A 25,872-nucleotide genomic window follows, 5' to 3' on the forward strand; every position below is an offset into this window, starting at 1 on the left:
GTGCAGACTCGGCACGCTCGGGCTGTGAGCTCAGGGTGTGATCTTGGGGTGCTCTCGGGGTTCACACTCGGGGTGCAGCCTTGGGCTGGGAGCCCAGCCGTGAACTCGAGGCGCTTTTGGGTGCAGGCTCGGGGTGCAGGCTCAGGGCGTGAGCTCAGGGGCGCTCTCCCAGAGTTGGGGGGCGGTGGCAGGGCCCCTCTCCGGGGGTCGGTGGCCACGCGTGGCCGTCCCTCCGCGGATGGCTGTTTGTTTCAGGAAATGGCTTTGGCATGTGGCCGTTCTTACCGGTGCGAGCGGCTCTCCCAGCGCGCCTGCGCCGGAGCGCACGAAGGCGAGCCGGGAAGGGCGGCCAAGGGGCACCGGGGTCGAATTGGGGGTCCCCCCCCAGCTCTGGGAGGGGTTGCGCTGTGACATCCCCTTCCAGCGCTGTGCCGTGGTGGGAACATGGGTGACCTGCTTTCCTGTGCCGCCCTGAGCGCTCCCACCCTGCTCCGACCCTGCGCCCTCCTCCGTGCCGGCTGTGGGGGTCCTGCTCCCCGTGTTCCCCCCAAACGCCATCGCCTCGCCCGCTCCTCGCTTTTCTCCGCTGCCTGCAGCAGCCCTGGGTGGTTCCTGCCCAGCCTCGGAGCTGTCCCTTGCGGTGGGGAGCCCTCCGAGGGCTGCAGGTGCAGGGAGACGGGTTTGGGGTTGGCTTTTTTCCCCCCTTAAATTCCATATTTAGCACGCGCCGGTCGAGCCGGGGTTCCCGGCGGCAGCTCCTGTTGCGTGAAACTTCTGGTTTTGCCGTTGTGGCTGATGCGCTAATTCCTGCGCCCTGGAAAACCCTGCCCCGGCCGGCTCCCCAACCGCCTCGGAGGAGGGGGAGTAATAAAATTGGAGGAGAAAAGCAAGACGGAGAGGAACATGGAAGTGTCAGGCTGCGAGATTTAAAGCAATTAGGGGGAATGATGCTGGAGGCGCTGGCACGCAGCGGGATCGCTGTCGGCAGCTGCCGGGCGTTGGGAGATGCCGGTGGGCCAGGTCGGGTGGGAGCAGATGGAGACGGGAACCTTCCCCCCACCCTGGGCTCGCGGGGCTTTCATCAGCTCGGGGCTGGTGGCGGTGACTCAGCGGCGCGAGTCCTGCTGGGGACTGTCACCGCCTCAGGGACTGCCTGGCCGTGGCCCGTGTCACACGCTCCTCCTCGGTGGCTTGTTCTCTCAGCTTGGCTGGCCCAGGATCCAGCCGGCTCCTGTGTGTCCCCTCGGTCCCTCTGGTCACCAATGCTCCTGTCCCCTCTGGTCACTGATGCTCGTGTTCCCTGTATCCCTCTGGTCACCAATGCTCCTGTCCTCTCTGGTCATTGATGCTCCTGTTCCCTGTATCCCTCTGGTCACCAATCCTCCTGTCCCCTGTATCCCTCTGGTCACTGATGCTTCTGTCCCTCTTGTCACCAATGCTGCTGTCCACTTTCATCCCTCTGGTCACCTCACCAATGCTCCTGTCAACCTCTGTCTCTCTGGTCACCGATGCTTCTGTCCCCTTTTATCCCTGTGGTCACCGAAGCCTCTGTCCCCTCTTATCCCTCTGGTCATGAGGCTGGATTTGTGCCACGGGGCTCAGCCGGCTGCAAGGGGACACTGGGCGCTGTGGGGACCTGCCACCAAGCATCACTGAGAGCCGGAGGACTGGGAAGGGACCCCATTCCCTGCTGGTCCATATGGGAACCATGCTGAGGCTGATCTTCCCTGAGATAACGTGGGCGCATTTGTCACCCTATGGCCCCTGTCAGCGTCCCTCGGGGACACCACCCTCCTTTGGGGACATTGGCACCCCTTGGGGACACAGAGCATCCCCGCAGGGCCTGGCTGTTTGCTCCAGCAGGCACAGGGGTGGCACCTGGATACACCCGGCCTTTTGGGGACCCCCCCTCCCTATGGGTGTCCCCAAATCCGGCAAATCCCCCAGGTGCTGGAGGGGTCCTGGGGCTCCCCGGTGAGTGCCTGGTGTGCCGGGGAGGATGGCGGTGGGTGCCGGCAGCGGATGCTGCTGACTCAGGACCTTCCCAAATGGTTCCTATTTTTATGCCGGGGCCGGGAATATTTAGCCCCTGGATCAAAGCAGATGGAAGGAGCTGGGTGATGCCGCGTAAACACCCGCTCGGCGGGTGCCGCTGGCGCGGGGTGTGAGTCACCGGCGGCTCTCGGCAGCGCTGGGCGGGCACAGTCACCCCCAGGCTGGGTTTGGGGTGCTCGGGGCTCTGCCCCACTCTTGGTATCCCCCTGGCTGGGTCTGGGGTTTGGGGATACCCTTCCTTATCCTCGCCGTGTGTGGGGTCGAGGGGTGCACGAGGAGGTGTTTGTGGGGTGCTGAGAGGGGGCTGGGTGATGCCGGGGGGTTCCAAGCCGTTTTGGGGTGCCGGGAAGTCCTCCTGCCTTTCTCCCTTGCCCACCCCACCATCTTCCTCCTCCTCCTCCTCCTCCTCTCGCCAGTCCTAAATTCGGTCGCCATGGCAACCATGTCAACCACTTTCCAGCTTCCCCGTGATGGTTTGAGGAGGGGAGGGGTGGAAGAGGGAAGCCAGGGGAAGGGGGGGACTGGGGGCATTGCTCGGAGCTCAGGGGGATACTTCCCAGATGGTTTTTTCCTGCTGGATCCTGTCTGGCGAGTGGGGCCTGTGCCAGCCCACCTCGTGCCAAGGGGTCAAGGGGTCCTGGCCTGGGGAGGGGGCTCCATCACAGCCCCCCAGCTCTGAGTGGGTGGGTGGGCACCCCCAAAATCCGGTGCCTTTCTGCAGCCATCCTGCTCGTGCCAGGGCCCTGCAGGCACCCGGGACATCAGTAGCTGGGAGGGGGTGAATTATTCCCAGACACCCCCTTTTTTCATTCCTTCTTCCTTTCTCACACCCCCCCCTCCATAATCTCTTTATTCCCAGGATAAACCTGGTTCCTGAAGGTTTTACAGGCAGATTTGCCTGTAGCTATGTAGGACAGGGTGCAAAGCCGGCTGTCTGTGTGGGTGGGTGGGTTACACCAGCACTGGCATCACCCCACGGCAGGTGGGCACCCGGCTGCCCCCCGGGAACGGCTGTGCCAGCACAGAGCTGCCGGGGGAGAGGTGGAATTACCCCGGCCGGAATTCGGCTGGCGATTCGGGGCCGCCCTGCCACCATCCCCCTTCTCCTGGCACCGCCGCACCCCGATCCCCGGGGGTACAGCGGGCACCGCTCACCTCCAAACCTCCCAACGCATCGCGGGGTTTTGAGGGGGAGCAGGTGCTGCCTTTCTTTCTGGCGTGTCCCCCCCTTTTCCCTCGCCTTGGCACCGGCTGTCGGCACCTGCCGGGATGCTCCTTGGCACGGCACCGCGGCACGTGCGTGGGCACCGCCGGCGGCAGCCGCGCTCGAGGCACCGGCGGTGGCAGCCGGGGGTGGCAGGGAGGTGGGGGGGGCGGGGGAGAACGGGGCTAGCTCTGCCCCGAGCCTGGCAGCGGGAGCATCCCCTCCCTCTAATTTTATGACTGATTTTTTAACTTTATTTCCCAAACGCTGTGCTTAATTAAAGCCAGGCGCCTCTCGCCGCGAGCCCGACGTGGGGGATTTATGACTCCAAACATCGACCCCCGCTGAAAAACTCCTCTCTTGACAGATTATTCCCCCCGGATTCAAAGTGGGGGTGATGCTCTGAACACCCCCTCCCTGTCCCTTGCAAGATGCTTTGAGGGGGGAAGCCGGCTGTGCTTCAGCATCCCCAAGCTTCCTCCTTCCCCCCCTTCTTTTAATAATAATGCTTTAAAGATGTTTGACATCTGTAACAAACAGCTGGCATCCTGTTATGGAAGAATGTCCTTTTATTTCCGAGCAGGTTGAACTGTCATTAATAGTATAATTAGGTGATTATCGGCGTACAGCAGAAAACTGCTTAATTGCACAGCCAGCTTTCCGAGGATCCCAGCTCCTTTATTGCTGGATTTGTTTTAGCCGCCTGAATTTTTTCGCACTGTTTTGTTGGGTTTGGTTGTTGGTTGTTTTGTTGTTTTTTGGGTGTTTTTTTTTTGTTTTTTTTTTTTTTTTGCTACGTTGATGATTATTATTTTTTAATGCGTGTGACAGCTGGGGGAATGTGGCAGCACCGGGGGGGGGGGGGACACACACGCCAGCGCTGGCACTGGTCCCCATGTGTGTGTCCCCCCCCTCCTTCCAGGTCCCCAGGGGGTTTAGTTTTAACCCCGTGTGTGCTGGAGTTGGGGAAAAGGGCTTAGAGGGGGCGGTTTGCTGGGTGCAGCACCCGTGGATGGGAGCTGAGAGTCGTTTGAGGGAATAAAGGAGGTGCCTTTGTTGGGGAGCAGAGCCGTGGCACCTGCATGGAGGGCACCCCTCACCCTGGGCAGCCTTCACCCACCCCTCCCTGCTGGGACCCTCCTTTTGGGGGCTCCGTGGCAAACAAACGTGGTTCCCCGCGCTGCCGCCGTGGCGTCGCTCCATCCCCATCCCCACCCTCATCCCCGTCCCCGGGATGTGTGGGTTTGGGGGCAGAGCAGCTTTTTTGGCGCCTGCCAGACAATAGCGCTTTGTATCTCCCCCCGGTGCCGCCAAACACACTTGTTAGCGCCGCAGCTTTGTGCTGTAAATTTCCATGGAGTAATTACGTCTTAATTTATGATAATCCCGGGCGGGCGGTGGAGGGGGGACAAGCGCCAGTCAAGTTTGGAAGTTGCCCGCCGGGGCCCGGGGGTCCCCCGTGGCTCCTGCCGACCGTGAACTCCTTGCTCGACCATGAACTTCTCAATCCCGGTGGGTGGGGAGAGCATCTCCGAGCATCCCCGGGCCGGGAACGGGGCTGTTCCCGGGGGCGACTGCGAGTTGAGGCCGCGTGGGGCTGGGAATTGGTGTCAGTTTGCAGGGCCGGAGTGTCCCCAGCGCCGTGGCTCGTGTGTCCCATCCCACCGCCCATCCAGGAGCTCGGGATCATCCTGGGGTCGTCCCAGGGTGAGGCCGGGATGCTGTGTGCGTGTCCCTCCCGGCAAGGAGGGAATCTCTCCCTTCCCCGAGCCCCTGGCACCGCTCCGCCGTGGGGCCGGACCCTTCCCCCTTCCCGGCGCTGAATGGCTCATCCCGCCTTTGTCTGGAGGGCTTATTACCGGCAAAATAGAGGCTCTTTTCCCTCGGCCTTCCCAGCGGGCAAATTAGAAGCTTTGGCAATTTGCGAGGAGGAGGATGGGGAGGGGATGAAGGGTCTCCTCACCCGGAGGGCGACCACAATGCCAGGCAGGGCACTGGCATCTCCAGCATGGGTGTGGGAAAGGGAGAGAGGGGCTCCCTGTGTCCCCTGCAAAACCACCACAGTGGGAATCCCTTGGGATTTGGGGGAGCCTCCCTCCACAGGGAGGTTTGGGGGGTGCACGCCTGGTGTTGCTGAGCATTGGTGTGGAGCTAGGAGGGTGCTGGCATCCTGGCATCCTGCTGCCCTTGCCAGCGGGGCCTGTGGCCACCCTGTCCCCTGCTCCGGGGTGGGATTTATCCCTGGAGAGCGGTGAGAGCCGGGGGCTGTGCCCGCTGCACCTGCAGCTGGGTCCCCGTTGGGAGGCAGCGTGCACCCACTGACATTTGCCAAGCGTAAAAATTCAATTAATTCCAGCAGGCAGATTAAATATAAGTGAATTTTAATAATTTGCTCGAAAGGCTGAGGATTACCGTAGGCGAAAAGGGAAGATGCTGCTCGTGGGGGCACAGGCCGGCCTTCCCAGCACCGGCACATGGGATCACCGCTATTAATCACCCTAAATCCCGGCGTGGGAAGAGAAGAGGACTCTGCTCCCCTTGCTGGGGTTTTGGTTGATCTTCCCTGTGATGAGGAACTTGCTGGATCTGTCCCACCAGTGCTGGCAGCGTGTCCCCATCCCCAGAAGAGTCTGGCTCCATGGATATCTCTGCTCCTCCAAGCCCTCCTCATTTTTTTGAGGGACTTCATGAGAAGGGAAACACCCATCAAGGTGGCCCTGGTGACACTGCAGGTGCTCCCAGGCTTGGAGAAATCCAAGGTCTTCCCAAGACCTCCGCAGCATCTCGTAGCTCAGCGCTGGGGACGTGGGGCACCGATGGGGAGCAGATGGCGCCGGGACTGGGGAAATGAAAATCCACGCGGCAAATTCTCTGTTTGCCAGGGATCATTTTTTATCCCGAGGTAAAACCTTTGCTCTGGCCTGTGCTGGACCCATCTGCACCGCCAGAAACCGCGGGGGGATCCTGGGAGTGAAGGGGGGATCCCCATCCTGCCCGGACCCCCCCATCCTGCCTGGACCCCCCCATCCTGCCCAGACCCCTGGCTCTGCAGTGGGATTGATGGAGATTGCCCGTGACCTTTGCTGGGACACGAGGAATTACCATTAATACTCCCGTATTTCCGGACTTCGCGCCATCCATAAATCTCATATCAAGCCGGGCGGGCGGCGTAATCTGCCAGGCGGTGTTATTAATGCTCCTTATTAATACTCGTTATTAATGCCCCTTACTAGTACTTGTTATTAATACCTGCTATTAGCACCTGTTATTAATTGCCCCTGGAGCCTGGCGTGAGCTGCCCTGTGGATGTGGTAAGGGATGGGGGCTGCACTGTGTAACCCCTCTCTGCTTTTTGGAGTGCAGCCAGGGCGGATGCTGGGGAGTTCCAGGTGCCGGCAGAGTCACCCACCAGCAGTGAGGGTTCTCTGTGGGTACCCACCCCCGTGATGGGGGCAGTTTTTGGCTGTGGGCCCAGTGCTGGAGGGGGTTACAGCAGCTGGAAGGCAGTGGGGTGGCACGAGGCATCCGCTCACCTTGTCCTGGCACTTCCCAGCTGTGTCCTGCAGCCCCTTCCCTTGGCTGAGTCCTGGCAGCCCCCCTGCCCTGTCTCCTCCTGCCCCTGCCCTGCCTGCAGCCCCCTGCCCTGCCCCTGCCCCTCCAGGACCTGCCCCGTTCAAGATCCAGCCTGTGTGAAACTCTAATCTCCAATTTTATTCGCTCGGCTCCAGCCGATTTGCATAATCCACATAATCACCCTGGTTTTAATTGCCTACAACTCTGCAGAAAGATCATGTGGTTAAGTGGTAAATCATAATTAGATAAATAATTGGCTTGGCCGCAGCAAGCTGCTTTGTTATACCTGCCATCTGCTGGGCAAGGGATCCTGCGCCCAAAACAATGCGCCGCTGCCGCACGCCTGCGCCAGCCTGGGGACGTGGGGCACGGGGCTGTGGGCATGGGAGGGCAGCCTGGATGCGCCGGGCACTGCCCACTTTCATGTCTGGTAGTGCCGTGCAAGGTTTGGCAGCGCCGTGTGGCGCCTGGCTCCGACCCAGGCGTTGCCCAGCGGCGCTGTGGAACGCCCAGTGCCACCGTGGAATGCCCAGTGCCACCGTGCAGTGCTCAGTGGCACCGTGGAATGCCCAGTGGCACCATTTAATGCCGCTGTGCAGTGCCCGGCAGCACCAAACAATGCCTGGCAGCACCATCAAGTGCCCAGCAGTGCAGCTCCCTCCTAGGTGATGCCCAGCATCCCAGTGCAATGCCCAAATCTCCCCCAGACCGTACCCAGCATCCCAGTGCAATGCCCAAATCTCCCGCAGGCAATTCCCAGCATCCCAGTGCAATGCCCAAATCTCCCCCAGACCGTACCCAGCATCCCAGTGCAATGCCCAAATCTCCCGCAGGCAATTCCCAGCATCCCAGTGCAATGTCCAGTCTCTCCCAGGCGATGCCTGGCAGCTCCATGGAGGGCCCAGCACCCCACAAAGCCACTGAGCCCCAGAAGATGCCAGTGCAGAGGGGTGAGGGCTGTACCCCACATGCCCCAAAGCAGAGGGATCCTCAGGAGACATCCGGATCTGGGCATCAGGAGCCAAGAGGAGTTGCCAACCCAACCCTGGAGCTGCAGAGGGGAGTTCAGGGCCCAGCAGCACCGGGGGGCCACAGGGGCTTGATTTTCCAAGCCCCCAGCATTCAACACAGGACAGAAACGGGGTAGAAAGTTGCTTTGAAGTAAATCTTTTGCTGGCTTGATTTTCCTGAGGGCTGAAAAGGCTCCCAGGGCTGCTTGGCTGGGCATGGGAAGGCCAGGAAGGGAGAGAAACCAGCCGGCATCACTCCATCCCTAGCACTGCACCCTCCAAATGAGCTCTTATTAGTTTGCTTGTTGTCGTTTGCCAGATCAATGGTCCATGGAGGAGTGATCGATGGAGGCCCAGCCGGATAATTGTGCCGGATGCTCGGTGCCGTGCCGGGGCGCCACGGGGAGCCCCAAATCCCATCTTTGGCCACCAAGGTGCTCCTCGCCATGGGGGACCTATCCAAGGCCCTCCGAGGGGATGGGGGATGTTCCCAGGATGGGCCCTGGGCGCTGTGCTGAGGCACCCTAAAATTGGACAGAGGTCATGCCTGCATCTCTCGACGCTTGGGGACATTTGGGGGCACCAAGCCTGGCCACCTCCCTTCGTTTCAGCTGCGTGCTGGGAGGTGGGAAGGGAGGGAGGGCAGGAGCGAGGGCTCCGATCGATCAATTAATTAATTAATGGAGCATGTCGGAGGTGCGGCGGCAGAGCTGCTTTAATGAGGGGTGGAAAACGTGCGGCGGCTCGGTGGGACATCGCCGGGAGAGGAGCTGCTGCCCTCTGCCTGTCCCCTGCCTGTCCCCTGCCCGAGGGGGTGGCGGGGCATGTGACAGGGAGACGATGGGCACACGCTGGCCCTGGCCCCCTGCCCTCCATCCTGGGGCTCTGCCCGCTGCATTCAGGCAGAGGGAAGGGGGAGCTGACAATGCGAGGCCATTAGCATTGAAAATCCATGCGGAGCAGCTGTTCCTGCTTGGAGCGTGCAGCTGGATGCGGCTCCGGAGCGGGAGCAGAGGCGCTGAGAGAGGGGGGAAAGGCTGAGGGGGACCTCATCACCCCAAATCCCTCGGGAAACCAGCAACAGCGAGCACGGTGGAGCCTTCCAGAGGGCTTGGCCAAGTGGGCTCCGTCCCAGCCGCGGTCCTGCGGGGTGGGTGGGTGCGGATCCATCCCGGGGGAGGAGGAGGATGCAGGATGCTCGTCTCTCCCCACTCCCTCGGCCTCCCGCCGCACTGGGTTTTTTTCCGCTCCATTTGCCAGGGGCTGGAGCTGCTGCCTGATCGTATTTGGTAATAAATTATTAGTTCCAGCACTTGGGAGCCCGGGAGCTCAAAATAGCTGCTGTAAGAGCGGGCGGCTGGTGCAGGTCGAGTTCAATGGCAATCTGCTCCCAAGGGCACTCCACGCTCATTAGAGGCCTTTCAAGGTGCTGGGAAGGGGGCAATCGGCAGCCGAGGTGCTAAACCTGCCCGCTTCCCTTTTCCCGACAGCCGTACCCCGTGCCCAGGGATTTCAGGGCGCTGGGAGCCCATCCCTGCCCCTCGCTGCCCGCTCCTGCCTGCCCGCGGCGGCTGCCAAGGGGTTTTATTTGTCTCCAGCCCCACCAGGCAGCCAGACTGGTTCTGCTCTCGCTGCCGGAGGAGGCTCCCGCTGCCAAAAAACCCGCCAGCATCATCAGGAGCAGATGGAGAGAACATGGCACGCTCCCAGCTCCCGGCTCCCAGCCCTGAGCCAGGGATGCGGGGGTTCGGGGGGGGCGGGAGCACCGCTCCAGGAGTCAGGGGTTTGGGGTCCTGTGCCGGCGGAGATGCCAGCCCCGTGGCGGGTGCCATGTGCGGCGCTGTGGGAAGGAGTGGCGCAGGGAATGGTGAGGGGAGCGTGGCAGTGACCCTGCCATCCCCTCTCCTCCTCCTGCCGGGCAGGGAGCTGCCTGCTCCCGCGGGCAGGCAGCCAGCGGGCACCGGGAATGCCAGACACTCCCTGTACTGCTGTGCCCGGGCACATGCTGTGGGAGGGACGGGGACAGGGTGACACATCGCCTGCTCCCCGGTCCCCAACCTCCCTCGTGGCCTCGGCGGGGGACCCAGGTGTCCCGTGGCCCCCACAGCCCCCCTGCCTTGGCGTGTGGGTGGGGTACAGGCATCAGTTTCCCAAGGAGGAGTGCATGGGAGTGCCAGCCCTGTACCCGCACAGGGCTGGGGACAGTGGAGGGACAGCCTGTCCCGTTTTGGGCTTCATCTCCCCGCCCTGGTGAGGCAACCGCTGCCATGACCCTGGACTGCTCCAGGCACCAAACTTGACCTGTTTTTCCACACGGATCTGCCTGCTGGGAGAAGCAGCCGGGGAGGGGCAGAGCTAGGGGGGGCCCCACCTCACCGTGGGGCGTCACGGCGTCCCCAGCCACCCGCAGGGGTGAGTGGCACCCACGCCGTGCCGGCGACGGGATGCCGGAGGGATGGGGGGGACGCAGCACGGCAGCCCCACATCCCATCCCATCCCCGTGTGGATGCTGCCGCCCAGCCAGCTCTCCGTGCCTCAGTTTCCCCAGCTGGCAGCTGGCCCGCGGAGCGGCCCAGGGACGCCCGGACAGACGGACGCCAGAGCCGGCGGGGCACGGCGGGTGAGCGGCGCTGCTCGGGCCCCAGCCTGGGTGGAGGCGCCGATTTTATCACCGGGAGGGAGCGGCAGAACTGGTTTGGAGCGCGGCTGGGGCAGCGGCACGGCTCAGCCCGGGGGGCACGCCAGCTCCCCGCATGCTGCCCGGCCACTCGCCGGCTCCCGGCTGCCCTGCGCTCGCCTGGCAAATCCCATCGGGATCATGAGTTCACCGGGAGGCGTTTGGGGCCGCGGGGATCAGCTGAGCATCACACGGATGATGCTCAGCTGCCAGCCCCGTGCCCGTGCACCAGCCTGCTGATCCCACCGGATGGTTGGAAAAGCATCTCCAGACCCGGATTGGGGCTGGAAGAGGGGGTTGTGCTGGGGTTAATAGGTGGGGAGGAACTGGGGGGCACTGGGAAGTGCTTGGGCAGGTGCAGGGCTGTGCCTGGAGGATGTGGGGCAGTGCCTGGGGGGATGCAGGGCAGTGCCAAGGGGATGCCAGGCAGTGCCTGGGGATGCAGGATTGTGCCTGGTGGATGTGGGGCAGTGCTGGGAGGTGCAGGGCTGTGCCAGAGGGATGCCAGGCAGTGCTTGGAAGATGTGGGGCAGTGCCTGGGAGGTGCAGGGCTGTGCCAAAGGGATGCCAGGCAGTGCCTGGAGAATGCAGGATTGTGCCTGGTGGATGTGTGGCAGTGCCCAGGGGGTGCAGGGCTGTGCCCCAAGTACACTGTGGGGCTGTGCCTGAGGGCTGTGGGCCAGTGCCGGGAGGATGCAGAGCTGTGCCAAGGGGATGCCAGGCAGTGCCTGGAGAATGCAGGATTGTGCCTGGTGGATGTTGGGCAATGCTCAGGGCGTGCAAGGGAGTCACAGGCTGTGCCTGGAGCGCTGTGTCCCCTTTGGATGGTGCGTGGGTGCCTGGTGCTGCAGGCACATCCCGGTGCCCCGCTCTCGGGGGAGCACCGAGCCCTCCCCCGGGGCTGGAGCAGAGCCAGGGGGTGCCAGCGCAGAGCCCGGGGGTGCCGGGGCCAGGCTGGCGTGGCGAGTTGGCTTCCCAGCTGTTCTGGTAATGAATTTACATGAGCCGAGCGTGTCGACAAGGCGGCAGTCAATGGCTGAGAGCAGCGGAGTTAATAAATGCTTGTATAATGAGGGCAGAGGGGAGCGCGCCGCCGCGCCGGCCGCCTCTCCTGGGGCCGGGGGGCAAAGATTAATCAACGCTGAGTGCCCCCCGTGCCCCCCCGGCTCCCGCCGCGCTCCCGGCCAGCCGCTACAGCGGGATGCTCCGGGGGGCTCCGGGGATGCTCCATCCGCCCTCTGCAGTGGATGCTCCAGGTGTTCCGGCGTCTCAATGCCTCGAGCTGCCTCCAGGCCCGCTGGGAGTTGGGGGCTGCCCCACGACCCCCCCCCGGTCCTCCTGCCAACCTGGGAGCGGGGCTAATTTTAGGCTGGTGTTAATGAAGCTGCTCGGTGAAGTCTATTTTAAGGGCCCTGACATCAGCAGTTGCTGTTTTGGGAGGTGGAGAGCCCTGGAGCAATTGGTGTGACAGCTGGGGGGGGCTCGGGGAGGGCTGCACCCTCCTGCTCTGCTCCTGAACCTCACTTTTGGGGTCACCGTGCCCTGCAGCACCTCGGTGCTTTGGGGTGCAATGGTGGGGATTAGAGGCGTGAGGATCTGAAGGTGCAATGTGGGGAGCTGGGGATGCAGTACTGGGGATTTGGGGGTGCAGTGGTGGGGATTTAAGGGTGTAGTTCTGGGGATCCAGGGTTGTGTTATTGGGGATTTGGGGGTGCAGTGGTGGAATCCAGGGATGTATTACTGGGGATTTGGGGCTGCAGTACTGGGGATTTGGGGGTGCAGTGGTGGGGATTTAAGGGTGCAGTTCTGGGGATCCAGGGATGTGTTATCGGGGATTTGGGGGTGCAGTGGTGGGGATTTAAGGGTGCAGTTCTGGGGATCCAGGGATGTGTTATCGGGGATTTGGGGGGGCAGTGGTGGGGATTTAAAGGTGCAGTTCTGGGGATCCAGGGGTGTGTTACTGGGGATTTGGGGGGGCAGTGCTGAAGACCCAGGGATGAAATATTGTTAATCCAGAGATGCAGTGATGGGAATTCAGGGTGCAGTGTTGGGAATCCAGGGATACACTATTGGGGATTTAGAGGTACAATGGTGGGGATTTTGGGGTGCAGTCGCTGGGATTTGGGGGTGCAGAGGTGGCAATTAGGGGTGCAGCAGTGATGCCTTGGGTTTTGGCAGCACCATCCGAGTCAGGGGGCTGTGCCTCTCCCCATCAGCTCCATCAGGATGCTGAAGTCCCTGTGTCCCCCAAAACACCCTGGTCATTCCTGCAGAGCTCCACTGAGGCCCCCCTGCTCCATTATCCAGGGGTTCAGTGGGTCTGGGGGATGCTGGCATGTGGGACTGCCTTCCCCCCCATTGCCTGAACTCGGGGTGCATTTCGGGGTGGGATGGTGAACTAGAGGAAAGGTGTTGGTGGTCCCATCTCCTGGGGGAAATTGAGGATCCTCTCTGCCCACGTCTAACCCGGGCTTTCTCGTTCACAGGCATGAGCCATGAGCCGAAGTCGCCGTCCCTAGGAATGCTCTCCACCGCCACCCGCACCACCGCCACCGTGAGCCCCCTGACCCCGTCCCCCCTGAACGGCTCCATCGTTCCCAATGGCAGCCCCGCCGCCAGCAGCACTTTGTCCGTCCAGGCAGCACCTTCCTCCAGCTTCGCCGCCGCTCTCCGCAAGCTCGCCAAGCAAGCCGAGGAGCCCAGAGGTGGGGACAGGGGCAGGGACAGGGGGGTGACAAACACCGGTGCCTTTCCCGGGAGCTGGAGCCGGTGTTTTCCTGCCATTTCCCAACTAATGGCTTTTCCTGGCGTTGTGTCTCGAGGGGGCAGTTTGGGAATTCAATTCATCCGGAGTAATCCGAGTGCTGTATCACTCACGGTGCCTTGGGAGAGCACAGCATGGCAGGGCCAGCCCTGCTCCCTCCCACCACGCTGCTTTTTCCAGAGGTTTCTCCAATTTGCTACTTCCCCAGCCAAATTTCCCAACTAAACAGCCCTAGAAGGTCCCCAGCTCTTGTCACTCACATCCTCCACCACACCCCCCTCTCTCTGCTTGGATATGGGATGCTGGGTGTGAGCTGCTTCTGGAGCACCCCGTGGGAATTGTCGGGGCTCCCACACCCAGAGGGAGAGGCAGCCAGTCCCCACGCTGGGAAGTGTTTCAGGAGCCTGCTGGTATCCTCGATTTGGGATGAAATAGCCTTTATCCCTGCTATTTGCATCGGCGGGTGCTCCCCTTGGATCACTGCCCACTGCCTGGGCACTTTGATCCCTGGAGAAGACACGCAAGCCCTTTGCAAGATTTTTTTTTTGCAAGGTCTTTTTGGAAGACCCTGTTTTAAAGGCCCCTTTGGCACAATCCTTTTTCCAAGACCCCTTTTGCAAGGGTCTTTTTTGGAAAATCCCTTTTGGAAGCACCATCTTCCACAAAGACCCTCCTTGCAGCCCCAAAATCTCTGGCACAGCTGTGACCTGAAGCATTGGCTGTTCCCAAGGAAATGTGTGGGGATACCAGGTCCCTGTAACTCTGAGGGAGCCTGGTCTTGGTGATGCTTCATCCTCACTGGAAGCTCCTGGTTTTTCCCAGCTGCTTCCTCTGGAGCCCATCTGCTTCCTTTGGAGCGACTGATTGAGTTTGGGGAATTATTTTGCTTTTTTTCCCCCTTGCACCCCACATCTTGAGCCCTCCCTGTGCTGCTCAGCCCATCCCAAGGGACATCAGCAGGTTTGGGCATGGATTTTGTGGCACTGGAGAGAAGCAGCCACGCTCCGTTTGGATTTCCCCTTAACACCTGCGTAGTTTGTTTGCAGAAACCCCTCCCTCACCCATTTGGGTGCCTCAAGTGGCCCATCCCAGAGGTTTTTGATCCGTGTGGGTTTGGGTGTGTGTTGGGAAGGGGGTTTCTCTCCTTGCTGTGGTTTTTAGCACCAGGAAGTGAATTGCTTTTCCCTCAAATCCTCACCCACTTCCCACAACGGGAGATGCTCGCCCCCCTTCCCTTCCACCACGGGAGCTGCTCCGCTGTGGCAGATGCTGGATCCATGCAGGATCACTGTATTTTTTCCATCTATATGGGCTCACAGGTGTGCTGGGACACCCCTAGGGATGTCCTGCTGCTCCACAGCATCCCAAACTGTCAAGGCTCATCCCGACCGACCTCTTCCCAGCAAAGCCCCACAAAGCCACCGCCTGCCCGGGGGCTGCTGCCTCTTGTCCTGCCCGGGGCTGTCCGCAGGGTGGGTTTGATTCCACACCCCCCTTCCCTTCTCTTTCCCCAGTTCTCCGTCAGGGTCTCAGCTGTTAATTACATTTGCCTGTCAGCCCGGGCTGCTAATCTGCTATCGCCGAGCGGGAAGCGGGAGGTCAGAAAACAAAGGTGACACCATCACACTGTGCCTCTTGTCATCTCCAATCCAGATTAGTTTCATTGACTAACTCCTGGCTGAATACCACCAGTTAATTATAACGATCACAAACCCTCCCGTTTAAAGCCACACAGCGAGAATTAAGGTTCTGAAGTAAGACTTTAGCTTCATTAATTGCCGGGCTCATTGTGATGGTATTGATTGTTAACGCTATCGCGTGGTGAGTAATGGCTTCCCAGCTCAGAGGGGATTAGGCTGCTAATTGTTGTTGGCCTTGCGCTGACAAGATAGACTTCAGTGGGTGTCAGATCGGCCTCCTTTGTCGGGGGACAGCCTTTCTCCTTCCCCCAGCCTTGCTGCTCTTCAAATGAAAGCGATTCGGAGCGACTCGGGAATAATTAATCAGGGAGGGCGGCCGGCAGCGGGATGCTCTGCTCGGCCTGTGCTCCGCTCAGCATCCTTCCCATGGAGCATCCTTCCCACCCAGCGTCCCTCCCGCTGCCTGGGGGTGCTCCTGCTTCCCCTGGCGTTCCCAGACGCCTGGCTCCCTCCTGGTGTTGTGTGGCATGAGGAGAGGGCGAGGGGACGGAGGTGGAGTGCGGGGTGAGGAGCTGCTGGCACACTCTGGGAGCTGGCTGGTGTGCCCACAGGACAGCAGCTGGCTGGCACACTCAGAGGAGTGGCCTTGCACACTTGGAAGGTGAGGAGACACCCTGCACACTCGGGGGAGCCAAGGGCCCTCTCCGTGCCCTGCTCACTGCCCTGGAGCATCGCTGTCACCTCATCCTGCTGTGCCCACAGGCCACTCCTCACTCTCCAACAGCTGATCCCTGCTGGCGTGCTGGAATCTCCCTCTGACGCAGACTCTGGGGTGGAGAAGCAGAGTTTGGGGGGCTTGCAGCCCCCCAGGCTGCCCAGCCGGGTTTGGGGAATGGGAAGTGTCCTGTGGAGCAGACACCCAGCTCCGTGTGCCCTGGTTAATGTGGAATTTGTATTTCTCTGCTTTTCCTGTTCTCCACTTCCGCTCCATTTTTATTTTTCCTTTGGAAATATGGCCAGCATCCCTGGGGTGGGGATAAGCTAAAGTACAGATGTATTATGCAAGTGCAACCAAAGCCTTCCCCAAGGGTTTCAGGGAGTCACTCCTTCATCCCAGTGTCTCCAGAGGCCCTGGCTTTTCCCTGACAACTTCTGCAGCTGGATTAAGGAGTCTCTGGGTTTGCCTTGGGAAGATGTGGCCGTCTGGGGCTGGCATCACATCGGTGTCACTTGTGCCAAGGGGCTTTGTGGCACTGGGGGTTTAGCAGTCCCTGTTCAATGGCAGCAAGAGGCTGCCCCATCCCACCGTGTTGGGTGGAGCCTTTGGCACCACTGGGAACCTCCCTTCTGGGATGGGAGGATGAGGGTCCAGCTTGGGGGTCTGGCAGGATGCTGACCACCCTGAATGCATCCCAGCGCCCCACCCCTGCTCCCTGCAGCGGGGCATCCTGTCGGGAATGGCTCCCACTCCTCCAGGGGGTGATTTCATCCCGTTAATGCTGTGTTCTCCTAACTTACTTCAGTTTTTGATTTAATTCCAGGGTCCTCACTGAGCAGCGAGTCGTCCCCGGTGTCCTCGCCGGCCACCAACCACAGCTCCCCCGCCAGCACACCCAAGCGTGGCCCCATGGGCCCCATCATCGTGCCCCCGGGGGGGCACAGCGTGCCCAGCACGCCGCCCGTCGTCACCATCGCCCCCACCAAGACGGTCAACGGGGTCTGGAGGAGCGAGGGCAGACAGGTATGGCTGTGTTTGGGGGGAAGGATGGAGGGTATGGGGTGCCGTGCATGGCTCCCAAGGGATCACTGGGCTGCCCACATTTGGTCCCTTCCCCAAACTGGTGTGTCCCCGAGCTGCCGTTGTCACCGGGGCTGCCACCATCCCTGGGCTGCCATCGTCCCCTCACTGCCACCATCCCTGGGCTGCCATCCGGAGGGGAGCTCGAGGAAGGAGGAGGAGTGGAGGGGGGGGGGGCGGGTGGAGAGCAGCTAATTAAGAAGCATCGTTAGTGGTTCTCCTCTCCTCCGCATGCTACAAGCAGATTCCCGGGGGGATTATGCCACTTGGAAAGACTAATTAAACCACAAAGCGGAGAGCCGAGGGTAGGGGATGAGAAACGCCGGGGGCGGAACGGGGGAAAATAAATGGAGCTGCGATCCCCGGGAGCTCGGAGGGGTGTGTGGGATGTCCGGGTGCTCCCCAGCACGGTGTCACCCCCGTGTCACCCCCGTGTCCCCCCCTGGAGTGGGGGTTAACCGAGCGCGGTGATTGTCTGGCAGAGCCGCGCTCGCAGCGTGGTGCCCGGGATGGGAGGTGGTTAGAGCAGAGCCTGGCACGCACAGCGAGCTCAGGGGGGACACCGCACCCTTTGTGGTGACCTTGGGGCTGCCCCTGCCCTGGCCCTGCCCTGGATGGGCTGGGATGGGGTGGGGAGGGATGCCCACACGGCGTGGGGGATGCTGTGGGTGCCGCCATCCTCATCCTCCTGAGCTGCTAAATGGAGAAGGCGCGATGAAAAATGATAATATTTAAACCTAAACGAGCCTTGCTGGGGGTCACCCCACTAATTATCAGATCCTGTGGGGTCTCCTGTCACCCCAAGCAGTTCCCCCGTGCCAGGGAGTGACCTTCATCCTGACACCAGGGCTGGAAGCTGATGGAAAGCGGCTGAGGCCCTGAGGGCGGGTGCTGATGCCGGGGGGTGCTGGGGGGGTTGTGGGCTGACCGCTGGGTTATGGCCCTTATCAAAGGCCAGCTGGATTTCCCCCAGCCGTGTCATTCCTGCCCAGATGATTAATAGCTCTGGAGAACAAAGCGGCCATAAATCTCCGGGCAGGTAATGGGTGTCTTGCCCTCAGCTCTGCCCCGGCTCCAGCACCTCCTTTCCCACTGGGGCCCCACTGGTGTAGCCTCCCAGACCCTCCCACCTCTCCAGCTGCCCTTCCAAAGCCTGGATGCAGGAGATGCTCTGCTGGATGCATCCTCTCCTGGGTACTGGTGCCAGGCAGGGCAGGCTGGGGACCTACCGAGGGTCTCGGGGTGGGGACACAGCAGGGATTCCCCATCTCCTGCCATCCCCTAATGCCCATCTTGGCGTTCCTGCCCCTTTGCCTCCCAGCAGGAAGCAGGGTCGCGAGGCAGCAGCAGCAGCGCCGGCCGCGAGCGCCTCATCTCGGAGCCCCCCCTGACGCAGGAGAAAGCGGGGGTCCCACTGTGCCCTCCCACCTCCTGGGGACACCCTACTCCTTCGGGCTGCCCCCCAGCTCCGTGGTCCAGGACTCCCGCTTCCCGCCTCTCAAGTGAGTCTGCTCGGAATGGACGAGGGGGTTGCAGGATGTGGGTGTGCCCTTCGAGCTCTGGTCCCACCTGGGGGAGGTGACATCTCCCCACGGGGACAGTGAGGGATGGTGACCATCTCCTTGCCCCCCAGCCTGCAGCGGCCCGTGCACCACGTGGTGCCTCCCAGCGCGGTGACCGAGGATTACTGCGGAGCTTCCGTCCCTACCACACGGCCGAGGATCTCCGCATGTCCTCCCTGCCGCCCCTCGGCCTCGACCCGGCCACCGCCGCCGCCTACTACCACCCCAGCTACCTGACACATCACCCCTTCCCTCATCCTGCCTTCAGGTGGGCACCTCTGAGCCTTGGGATCCCTGGGAGTTGCTGCTGGATGAGCTTTGGGGTCTGGGGAGGTGGGAGCATGATCCACTGAGGGCGTTTTGGAGCTCTCCATCCCTTTCTCCCAGTGGAAGGCAGTCCCCATCCGGCTCCTGGGAGGGGAACTGGGGGCTTCTTTGCCTGTCTGAGCATCCCTGTTTTCTCAGGATGGATGAGTCGTACTGCCTGTCGGCACTGCGGTCCCCCTTCTACCCGCTGCCAGCGCCGGGCTCGCTGCCCCCCCTGCACCCCTCGGCCATGCACCTGCACCTCTCGGGGGTCCGGTACCCCCCCGAGCTCTCCCACTCCTCCCTCTCTGCCCTGCAGTCCGAGCGCATCTCCAGCCTTGCTGCCGAGAGGTAAGGAAGGGCTGATGGATGGTGGGGGGCATGGATGGGGCGCTCCAGGGGATGCTGACAGAGGACCAGGGGTGGTGTTGGGGTGCTCTACGATTGCTGGTAAGTGAGTAGGGATTTGGGAGTGCTCCAGAGGATGCTGGCAGGTGCCCAGGAATTGTTTGGGGGTGCTCTGGAGGTTCAGGGGTGTTCCAGGGGATGATGAGAGGCATGCAGGGTTGATTTCAGAGGTGCTCCAAGGGGGATGTTTGGGGTTGGTGCTTTTCTTTTTGGCTTTTCTCCGCAGGCTGCAGATGGACGAGGAGCTGCGGCAGAGGGAGCGGGAGCGGGAGAAGGAGCGGGAGCGAGAAGCCGACCGGGAGCGGGAGAAGGAGCGGGAGCGGGAGCGGGAGCGTGAGAAGGAGCTGGAGCGCGAGCGGGAGAAGGAGCGGGAACGGGAGCTGGAGAGGCAGCGGGAGCGTGCCCGGGAGAAGGAGCTGAGCATGGTGAAAGCCATGGAGGGGCCTTCCTCCCCGTGGCGGAGCTGCACGGGCTGCGGGGGCACCCGGCCGAGGAGCGGGGCAAGCCGGTGGAGCCGCTGGCGCCCGGCAGAGCAGGTAACGCCCACCTTCCACAGCTTGCCTTGGTCCCCTGTCCCCTCCAGATGGCAAAGCCGAGGGGGTCTGTGGCCCCGGGAGGTGGCTGGGGACGGGGACGGGCTGTCCTGGCTGCCAGCTCTCTTTGCCAGGAGCCCAGCTGCAGCAGCTCGGAGTGGCGGTGCAGTGCCGGTGCCATCTGACTCGGGCCGGGGTGGCACCGTGCCCAGGTGCATGCCGGGCAGCTGGGCTGGCAGCGAGTGGGCAGCCCCCTGTGCTGAGCTCTGACCAGTGGCTGCACCCAGGGATGCTCACCGCAAAACACCCTCCCTCTTCCACACCCTGACTCTCCGTCACCCCTTTCCCAATGCAGACAAACTCAAGGACTCGGTGCTGCCCACGCCGAAGCCCATCCAGCACCCTCTGCACCCGCCACCGGGCTCCCACCACCCCGTGCCCAGCCTCATCCCCAACCACAGCGTGTTCCCGCTGCCCGGGAGCAGCGCGGCCACGGCGCTGCTCATCCACCGCACCAACGAGGAGGAGAAGTGGCTGGCCCGGCAGCGCCGGCTTGCGCCAGGAGAAGGAGGATCGGCAATCCCAAGTCTCGGAGTTCCGGCAGCAAGTGCTGGAGCAGCACCTGGACATAGGGCGTGCCCCAAGCCAAGCTGAGCCCGAGCACCGGCCCGAGCACCCCAGGTAGGGATGGTGCCAGCCCTGCTCCAGGGATGGAACTTTCCCCCAAAACTGAGCTGCATTTTCCTGTGTCGCAGCTGTCCTTGCTGGAATATCTGTAGCTGAAGCTGGAGAGGGACTTTGGACAAGGGAAAGGAGTGATAGGACAGGGGAAATGTCTTTAAATGGAAAGAGGGCAGGGTTAGATGGGATATTGGGAAGGAATTGTTCCCTGGGAGGGTGGGGAGGCCCTGCACAGGGTGCCCAGAGAAGCTGTGGCTGCCTTATCCCTGGAAGTGGTCAAAGCCAGATTGGACAGGGCTTGGAGCAACCTGGGATAGTGGAAGCTGTCCCTGCCCATGGCAGGGGGTGGAATGGGGTGACCTCTGAGGTCCCCTCATCCCACACCATTCCATGATGCCATGATATGATGATCTATAGGATTTTCCCCCCAACCTGTGTCCGTGCCCACCCCGTTACCCAGCTCTGCCCCCCATCAGGTATCCATCACCCCACGGCCGTGCCCCTCACACATCCCACGAGCCGAAGCTGCGGTGCCCGGCTGGTGCCAGTGGGTTCCTGCCACGCGGTGCCAGCCAGGCCGGCTGTGCTGGCAGCGCCCGGCGTTCCCGGTGCCCGACATCTGCGCGGCGGCAGGCGCCGAGCCCAGGAGGTGGCCGGGGGCCAGCGGCGAGTGGCCAGGTGCTGCCCAGCCACCGGCACCGCTAATTGCAGCTCCCCCCTCACGGGCAGTGGGGCCGGGCAGTGGTGGATGCCTCGTTTGGGGGGCACCTGCACAGAGCCGGGTGGTTTGGGGGGCAGCGGAGCGTGCCCACACCCCCGGATTGATTGACAGGGGCTTGCTCGCCCCCGTGGCTGAGCACTTAAGCGGTGCAGGCTCATCCAGCCAGCTCTGCCGCCTGCTCCCTTTGTTATTTTTGGGTATCCAGGGGATTAGCGCGGCTCATCGAGGATAATAAGGAGCGGATCACGGGGCGGCACAAAGGCGAGCGCCCGCCGCAGGCTCCCTTCCCCATCCGCTCCTCCCACCCCAAACCGGAGAGGAGACAGCAAGGTCCCCCGGAACACCTGCAGCTGGGGTTGTTTCATCCCCATCCTTTTCCAGCATCCAGCGGGGCGGGAGAGGGATGGATCCTGGGGGGCAGGCGGTGCTCCTCGCTGGCGTGGCACGATGGCGGCACCGGGCTGAGCTCGCTGCTCCGTGCGCGGAGCCTCGGGGGCGCTGGAGTGGAAACGTGTTAAATGCACAGCTTGGGCGCATGAAATATTTATCCCGCTAACGGGCTGGCTCCGGCTCCGGCTGGCGGAGGAGGGCTGCACCGGGGCACTGCCCTTGCCACGGGGCTGTGCCAGGGCTGGTGGCTCTCTTGTCCCCACACAGGGGTCAAGGCTGGGGTCTCCACTCCCGGTGCTCCTGGGGTGCAGCCACATCTCTGCCCAACCCACACATGCACAGCCTTAACTCTGCCCCCATGCTCAGGCTGGTGGCAGGGAGGGGAGAAGCACGGCAGTGCCACGTGCACAAACCCCTCTGGGTGTTCCTGACAGGCACGTTTCTCCCCAAAATCCCCCAGTGCTGGAGCGCTGCCAGCTCTCCGCTGGCAGTGCCAGCTCCTCACCTCTCCGGTGCTCTCCTCTCCCTGCAGGTTGGGATCGAGCCGCCACGAGCCGAGCAGCCGGGAGCCAGGGCAGCACTTTGGGCGGGCCCCCACCCCTCATCTCCCCCAAGCCCCAGCACCACCCTGTCACCACGTCCCTCTGGAACCCCGTCTCGCTGATGGAGAGCCCCCCCGACCCTCCCCGGCGCCTCCCTGAGCCCCACGCCCTCCACAGCCACCCGGCACCCTTCGAGCCCAGCCGCCAGGGCATCCCGCTGGTGAAGGTGGAGAGGGTCTTCTGCCCGGAGAAGCTGGAGGAGGGGCCGAGGAAGAGGGATGCTCTGGAGAAATACCCCCCGGGACGGGAGCCCGGCGCCCCGGAGCACGGGGCCTTCACCCACACCCCCTTCCTAGCTGAGCTGGAAAAGTCCACTCAGAGCATCCTGAGCCAGCAGAGAGCCCCGGCCACCCCGTTCCCCGAGGCCACCAAGCCCAGCTCGCCCTACCGGGCCCCCCAGCCCCGCGCCCAGGACCCCATGTACATCTACGACGAGTTCGTGCAGCAGCACCGCAGGCTGGTCAGCAAACTGGACCTGGAGGAGCGCCGGCGGCGGGAGGCCCGCGAGAAAGGTGAGGGAGCGGGGATTTCCCCCCGGCACCGGGACCTGGCCGGGGGTCTCCCGGGAATGCCGACATTCCCGCATCCGAGCAGTTCGGTAAACCCTGCGCTCCAGACGTGCCCCATTAATAAATGATGAACTGGAGCTAATAAGAGGGTTTTAAATATTGATGGGGTTGCTGGAGTGGGGATGAGAACAGCAGTGAGGAGGAGATGGAGAGCTTGGAGGGGGCTGGAATTGCTGTCCCCACTCCTTTGGGGTGGGGGCTCAGCCACAGCCTCCCCAGGCTGTGTCCCATTGACCCCCTGCCACCCATGCCACTGCCACGCCAAGAGGATACACAGGGGTGGGTGATGCCCTCCAAGGTCCCACAGCTGCTGGAGAAGGGACAGGGCTCTGTTGGGTTGCACCCCGCACCCTGCTGGGCCCCCCACTGGATCCCCATCTCTCCTCTCTGACATCCCACCCTGAGGCACCCCCATCCCCAGTGGGGTTCTCCTGTGTCCCAGAAGATTCCCGGGGGTCCCAGCAGGTTCCCAAGGTGTCCCCAGCCTCACGCCAACCTCTCCCCATCCCCAGGGTACTACTATGACCTGGATGACTCCTGTGACGACAGCGACGAGGAGGAGGTGCGGGCCCATCTCCGCTGCGTGGCTGAGCAGCCCCCGCTGAAGCTGGACACGTCCTCTGAGGTACTGATGGCACTCCCTGTCCCCTCCCTGTCCCCTGCTGTCCCCTGGGGGAGCAGCCCCTCCTTTACACCCGTTCCCAGTGCTCAGAGCAGCCACCATCCCCAGACATCTGCAAAGGCACTGGGGGATGAGGGATGGGGATGGCAAGGATGGGGATGGATATGGGTGATGGAGGTGGGGATGGAAATAGGGATTGGGGTAAGGATGGGGATTGGAATGGGAATGGGGGTGGGATGGGGATTGGAATGGGAATGGGGGTGGGATGGGGATGGGGATGGAGATGGGAACAGGAATGAAGATGGGGATGAGAGGAATGGAGATGAGAATGGGGCTGGGAATGGGAATGGAGATGGGGACTGCAACAGGGATGAGGATGGGAACAGGAATGAAGATGAGGATGGGAATGGGGATGAGAATGGGGATGGGGGATGACCTGCTCTGCTCTCCCCATGGTCGCCCCAGAAGTTGGAGTTCCTGCAGCTCTTCGGCCTCACCACGCAGCAGCAGAAGGAGGAACTGCTGAGCCAGAAGCGGCGCAAGCGGCGGCGGATGCTGCGGGAGCGGAGCCCCTCTCCGCCCACGGTGCAGAACAAGCGCCGCACGCCCTCCCCGCGCCTCCCGCTCTCCACCCGCTACAGCCCCGACGAGATGAACAACAGCCCCAACTTCGAGGAGAAGAAGCGCTTCCTCACCATCTTCAACCTCACGCACATCAGCGCCGAGAAGAGGAAAGGTAACAGCCATGGCCCGCGCACGCTCGGCTTTGGGGGTGCCCTGGGGGGGTCCTGCCTGGGGCCCTGAGCTTGCTCTGCTGAGCAGAGGCTACACTAAACCTCAGCTTCCCATGCCGCAGACAAGGAGAAGCTGGTGGAGATGCTCCAGGCCATGAAGCAGAAGACCACGCCGGCCGCCGTGGTGGTGAAGAGCTCCCCGCGGGACAGCCCCGGTGCCCCCAGCACCGGTAAGCGCCCCAGGTCCTTCCCTGGGTCTCAGGATGGGGGGCACGGCTTTGCCTTGAGGGACGCACGGAGTCCTGGCTGTGTCCAACTGCTGCTCCTCTTCCCAAAGAGCCGCCGGTGCCGCCGCTCCTGCTGGACCTGGATAAACCCGTGGGCATCGCCGTGTCCGTGCCAGAGGTGCCGAAGGCGGCGGAAGCGTCCAGGTTAGAGCAGCTGAGAGCCCAGGAGCCACCGAGGCCCAAGGAGTCGGGCACGGCACCGGAGAAGCCCCGGCTGAGTGATGGGCACCCCGGGAAGAAGGCTCTGAGCATCCTCAGCTACGTCAGGGGTCCCCTCCCCAAGGACATCCCAGTGCCGCTGTCCCACAGCATGAACGGCAAGAGCAAGCCCTGGGAACCCTTCATTGCCGAGGAGTTTGCCCACCAGTTCCACGAGTCGGTGCTGCAGTCCACGCAGAAGGCGCTGCAGAAGCACAAAGGTAATGGGGATTTGTTGGGAATTCGTGTTTTAAAGTCGCTTTAAGAATCACCAGCAAAAGTACCAGCAAAACCAGGCTTAGAGTAAAACCAGCATCACAGCAAAGCTTGTCGGCAAGGTTCGCTCTCCTGTTTATTAAGTGGTTAAAGCACTCGGAAAAAAGCAAACAGAAATCCAGCGTCAATAAATAAACCCCAAATAATCCATGTGGGGGCTGGAGGAGGGGGAAACAAAAGGATAGGAAAGGGGGAGGACAAAAAGCAGTGTGGAAGATCCTCGTGTTGAGTCACAAGTTCAGAACAGACCCCTGTGCTAAACTGAGCCTGGACTTGAGCAACGGGCTACGTTTAAAGGGCCAACAGCACTTAACTTAGACTTAACAGCACTTAACAGCATTTAAACTTAACTTAAACTTGATTGATAAGTTAAACAATTTAGCAGAGGAGTCATACAGAATTCACACACAACAGTAACTTCCTCCCAGGCCTAACTTAGCAATCTGAGGTACTTTAGAATCCAGGAGAGTAAGATTCCCAGGATATTTGCTATGGCGTGTTCACCCTCACACATGGACAGAAAGAGTCTGTACAAGGTACCTGTGAAAATTCCCCTGGAATTCAGTGAAATGCTCGCTTTGGATGCCTTTGCATCTGCTCAGTGAGTGAAGTGTTGAGCTTTGAGGAGTGGAGGATCAGCTCAGGATCTGCTGTGGTTCAGGGATCCTCCAAGTGCAGGAAATGTGAGAATTCCCTGGCTCTGAGAGGGAATTTGCTGGTCCCAGCCCACGGTGGTCCAGGAGAGCTCCTGGAGTCTCACTCAGGGACTTTGTAGGGCTTTAGTCACAGGAATTTCCCACCCTGGCCCCAGTTCAGGTCAGTGACTCTCTGTGGAAGTTTGATAACAAAATGATGATCCCACTTGGGTTGTTCAGGCCAGGAAGAGAAGTTTCGAAGGCTGTTCATTACACAGGAGCTCGTTAGGCAGCAGCAGTGCCTGGGGTAAGCAGACAGGGTTTGTGGTAAGTGCCAGAGGAGCTGAGTCCAGGTGCTGCTCATCAAGGCCAAGGCCTAACGAGCATTTCCCAGCTCATGCTGTGAGGGGGGACACAGCGCCACAAATCCCAGAATCCCAGAATCACTGTGGTTGGGAAGGACTTCCAAGGTCGAGTCCAACCTGTGGCCGATCCCCACCTTGTCACCCAGACCAGAGCCACATCCAGCCATTCCTGAACTGGTGGGGACTCCACTGCCTCTCTGGGCAGCCCATTCCAGTGGGCATTGCTATCAAGAAATTCTCCCTGATGTCCAGGAAAATAAGC

General features: G+C 61.7%; 1 protein-coding gene across 1 annotated transcript in view; it reads left to right on the plus strand.

Moving 5' to 3' along the window:
• Positions 1-25,872, plus strand: part of GSE1 (Gse1 coiled-coil protein) — a 99,124-nt gene that overhangs the window by 70,847 nt on the left and 2,405 nt on the right. Inside the window, 17 exon segments of the mRNA XM_039558342.1 lie at positions 13,006-13,224; positions 16,465-16,664; positions 18,046-18,121; positions 18,124-18,223; positions 18,355-18,407; positions 18,410-18,551; positions 18,749-18,940; positions 19,224-19,435; positions 19,438-19,533; positions 19,886-20,082; positions 20,084-20,211; positions 21,855-21,906; positions 21,908-22,436; positions 23,006-23,118; positions 23,581-23,851; positions 23,972-24,079; positions 24,187-24,555. Of these exon segments, the coding sequence (XP_039414276.1) occupies positions 13,006-13,224; positions 16,465-16,664; positions 18,046-18,121; positions 18,124-18,223; positions 18,355-18,407; positions 18,410-18,551; positions 18,749-18,940; positions 19,224-19,435; positions 19,438-19,533; positions 19,886-20,082; positions 20,084-20,211; positions 21,855-21,906; positions 21,908-22,436; positions 23,006-23,118; positions 23,581-23,851; positions 23,972-24,079; positions 24,187-24,555 (3,057 nt within the window).

The sequence above is a fragment of the Corvus cornix genome, chromosome 11 (assembly GCF_000738735.6).
Source record: "Corvus cornix cornix isolate S_Up_H32 chromosome 11, ASM73873v5, whole genome shotgun sequence".
In the NCBI taxonomy this organism is placed as follows: domain Eukaryota; kingdom Metazoa; phylum Chordata; class Aves; order Passeriformes; family Corvidae; genus Corvus; species Corvus cornix.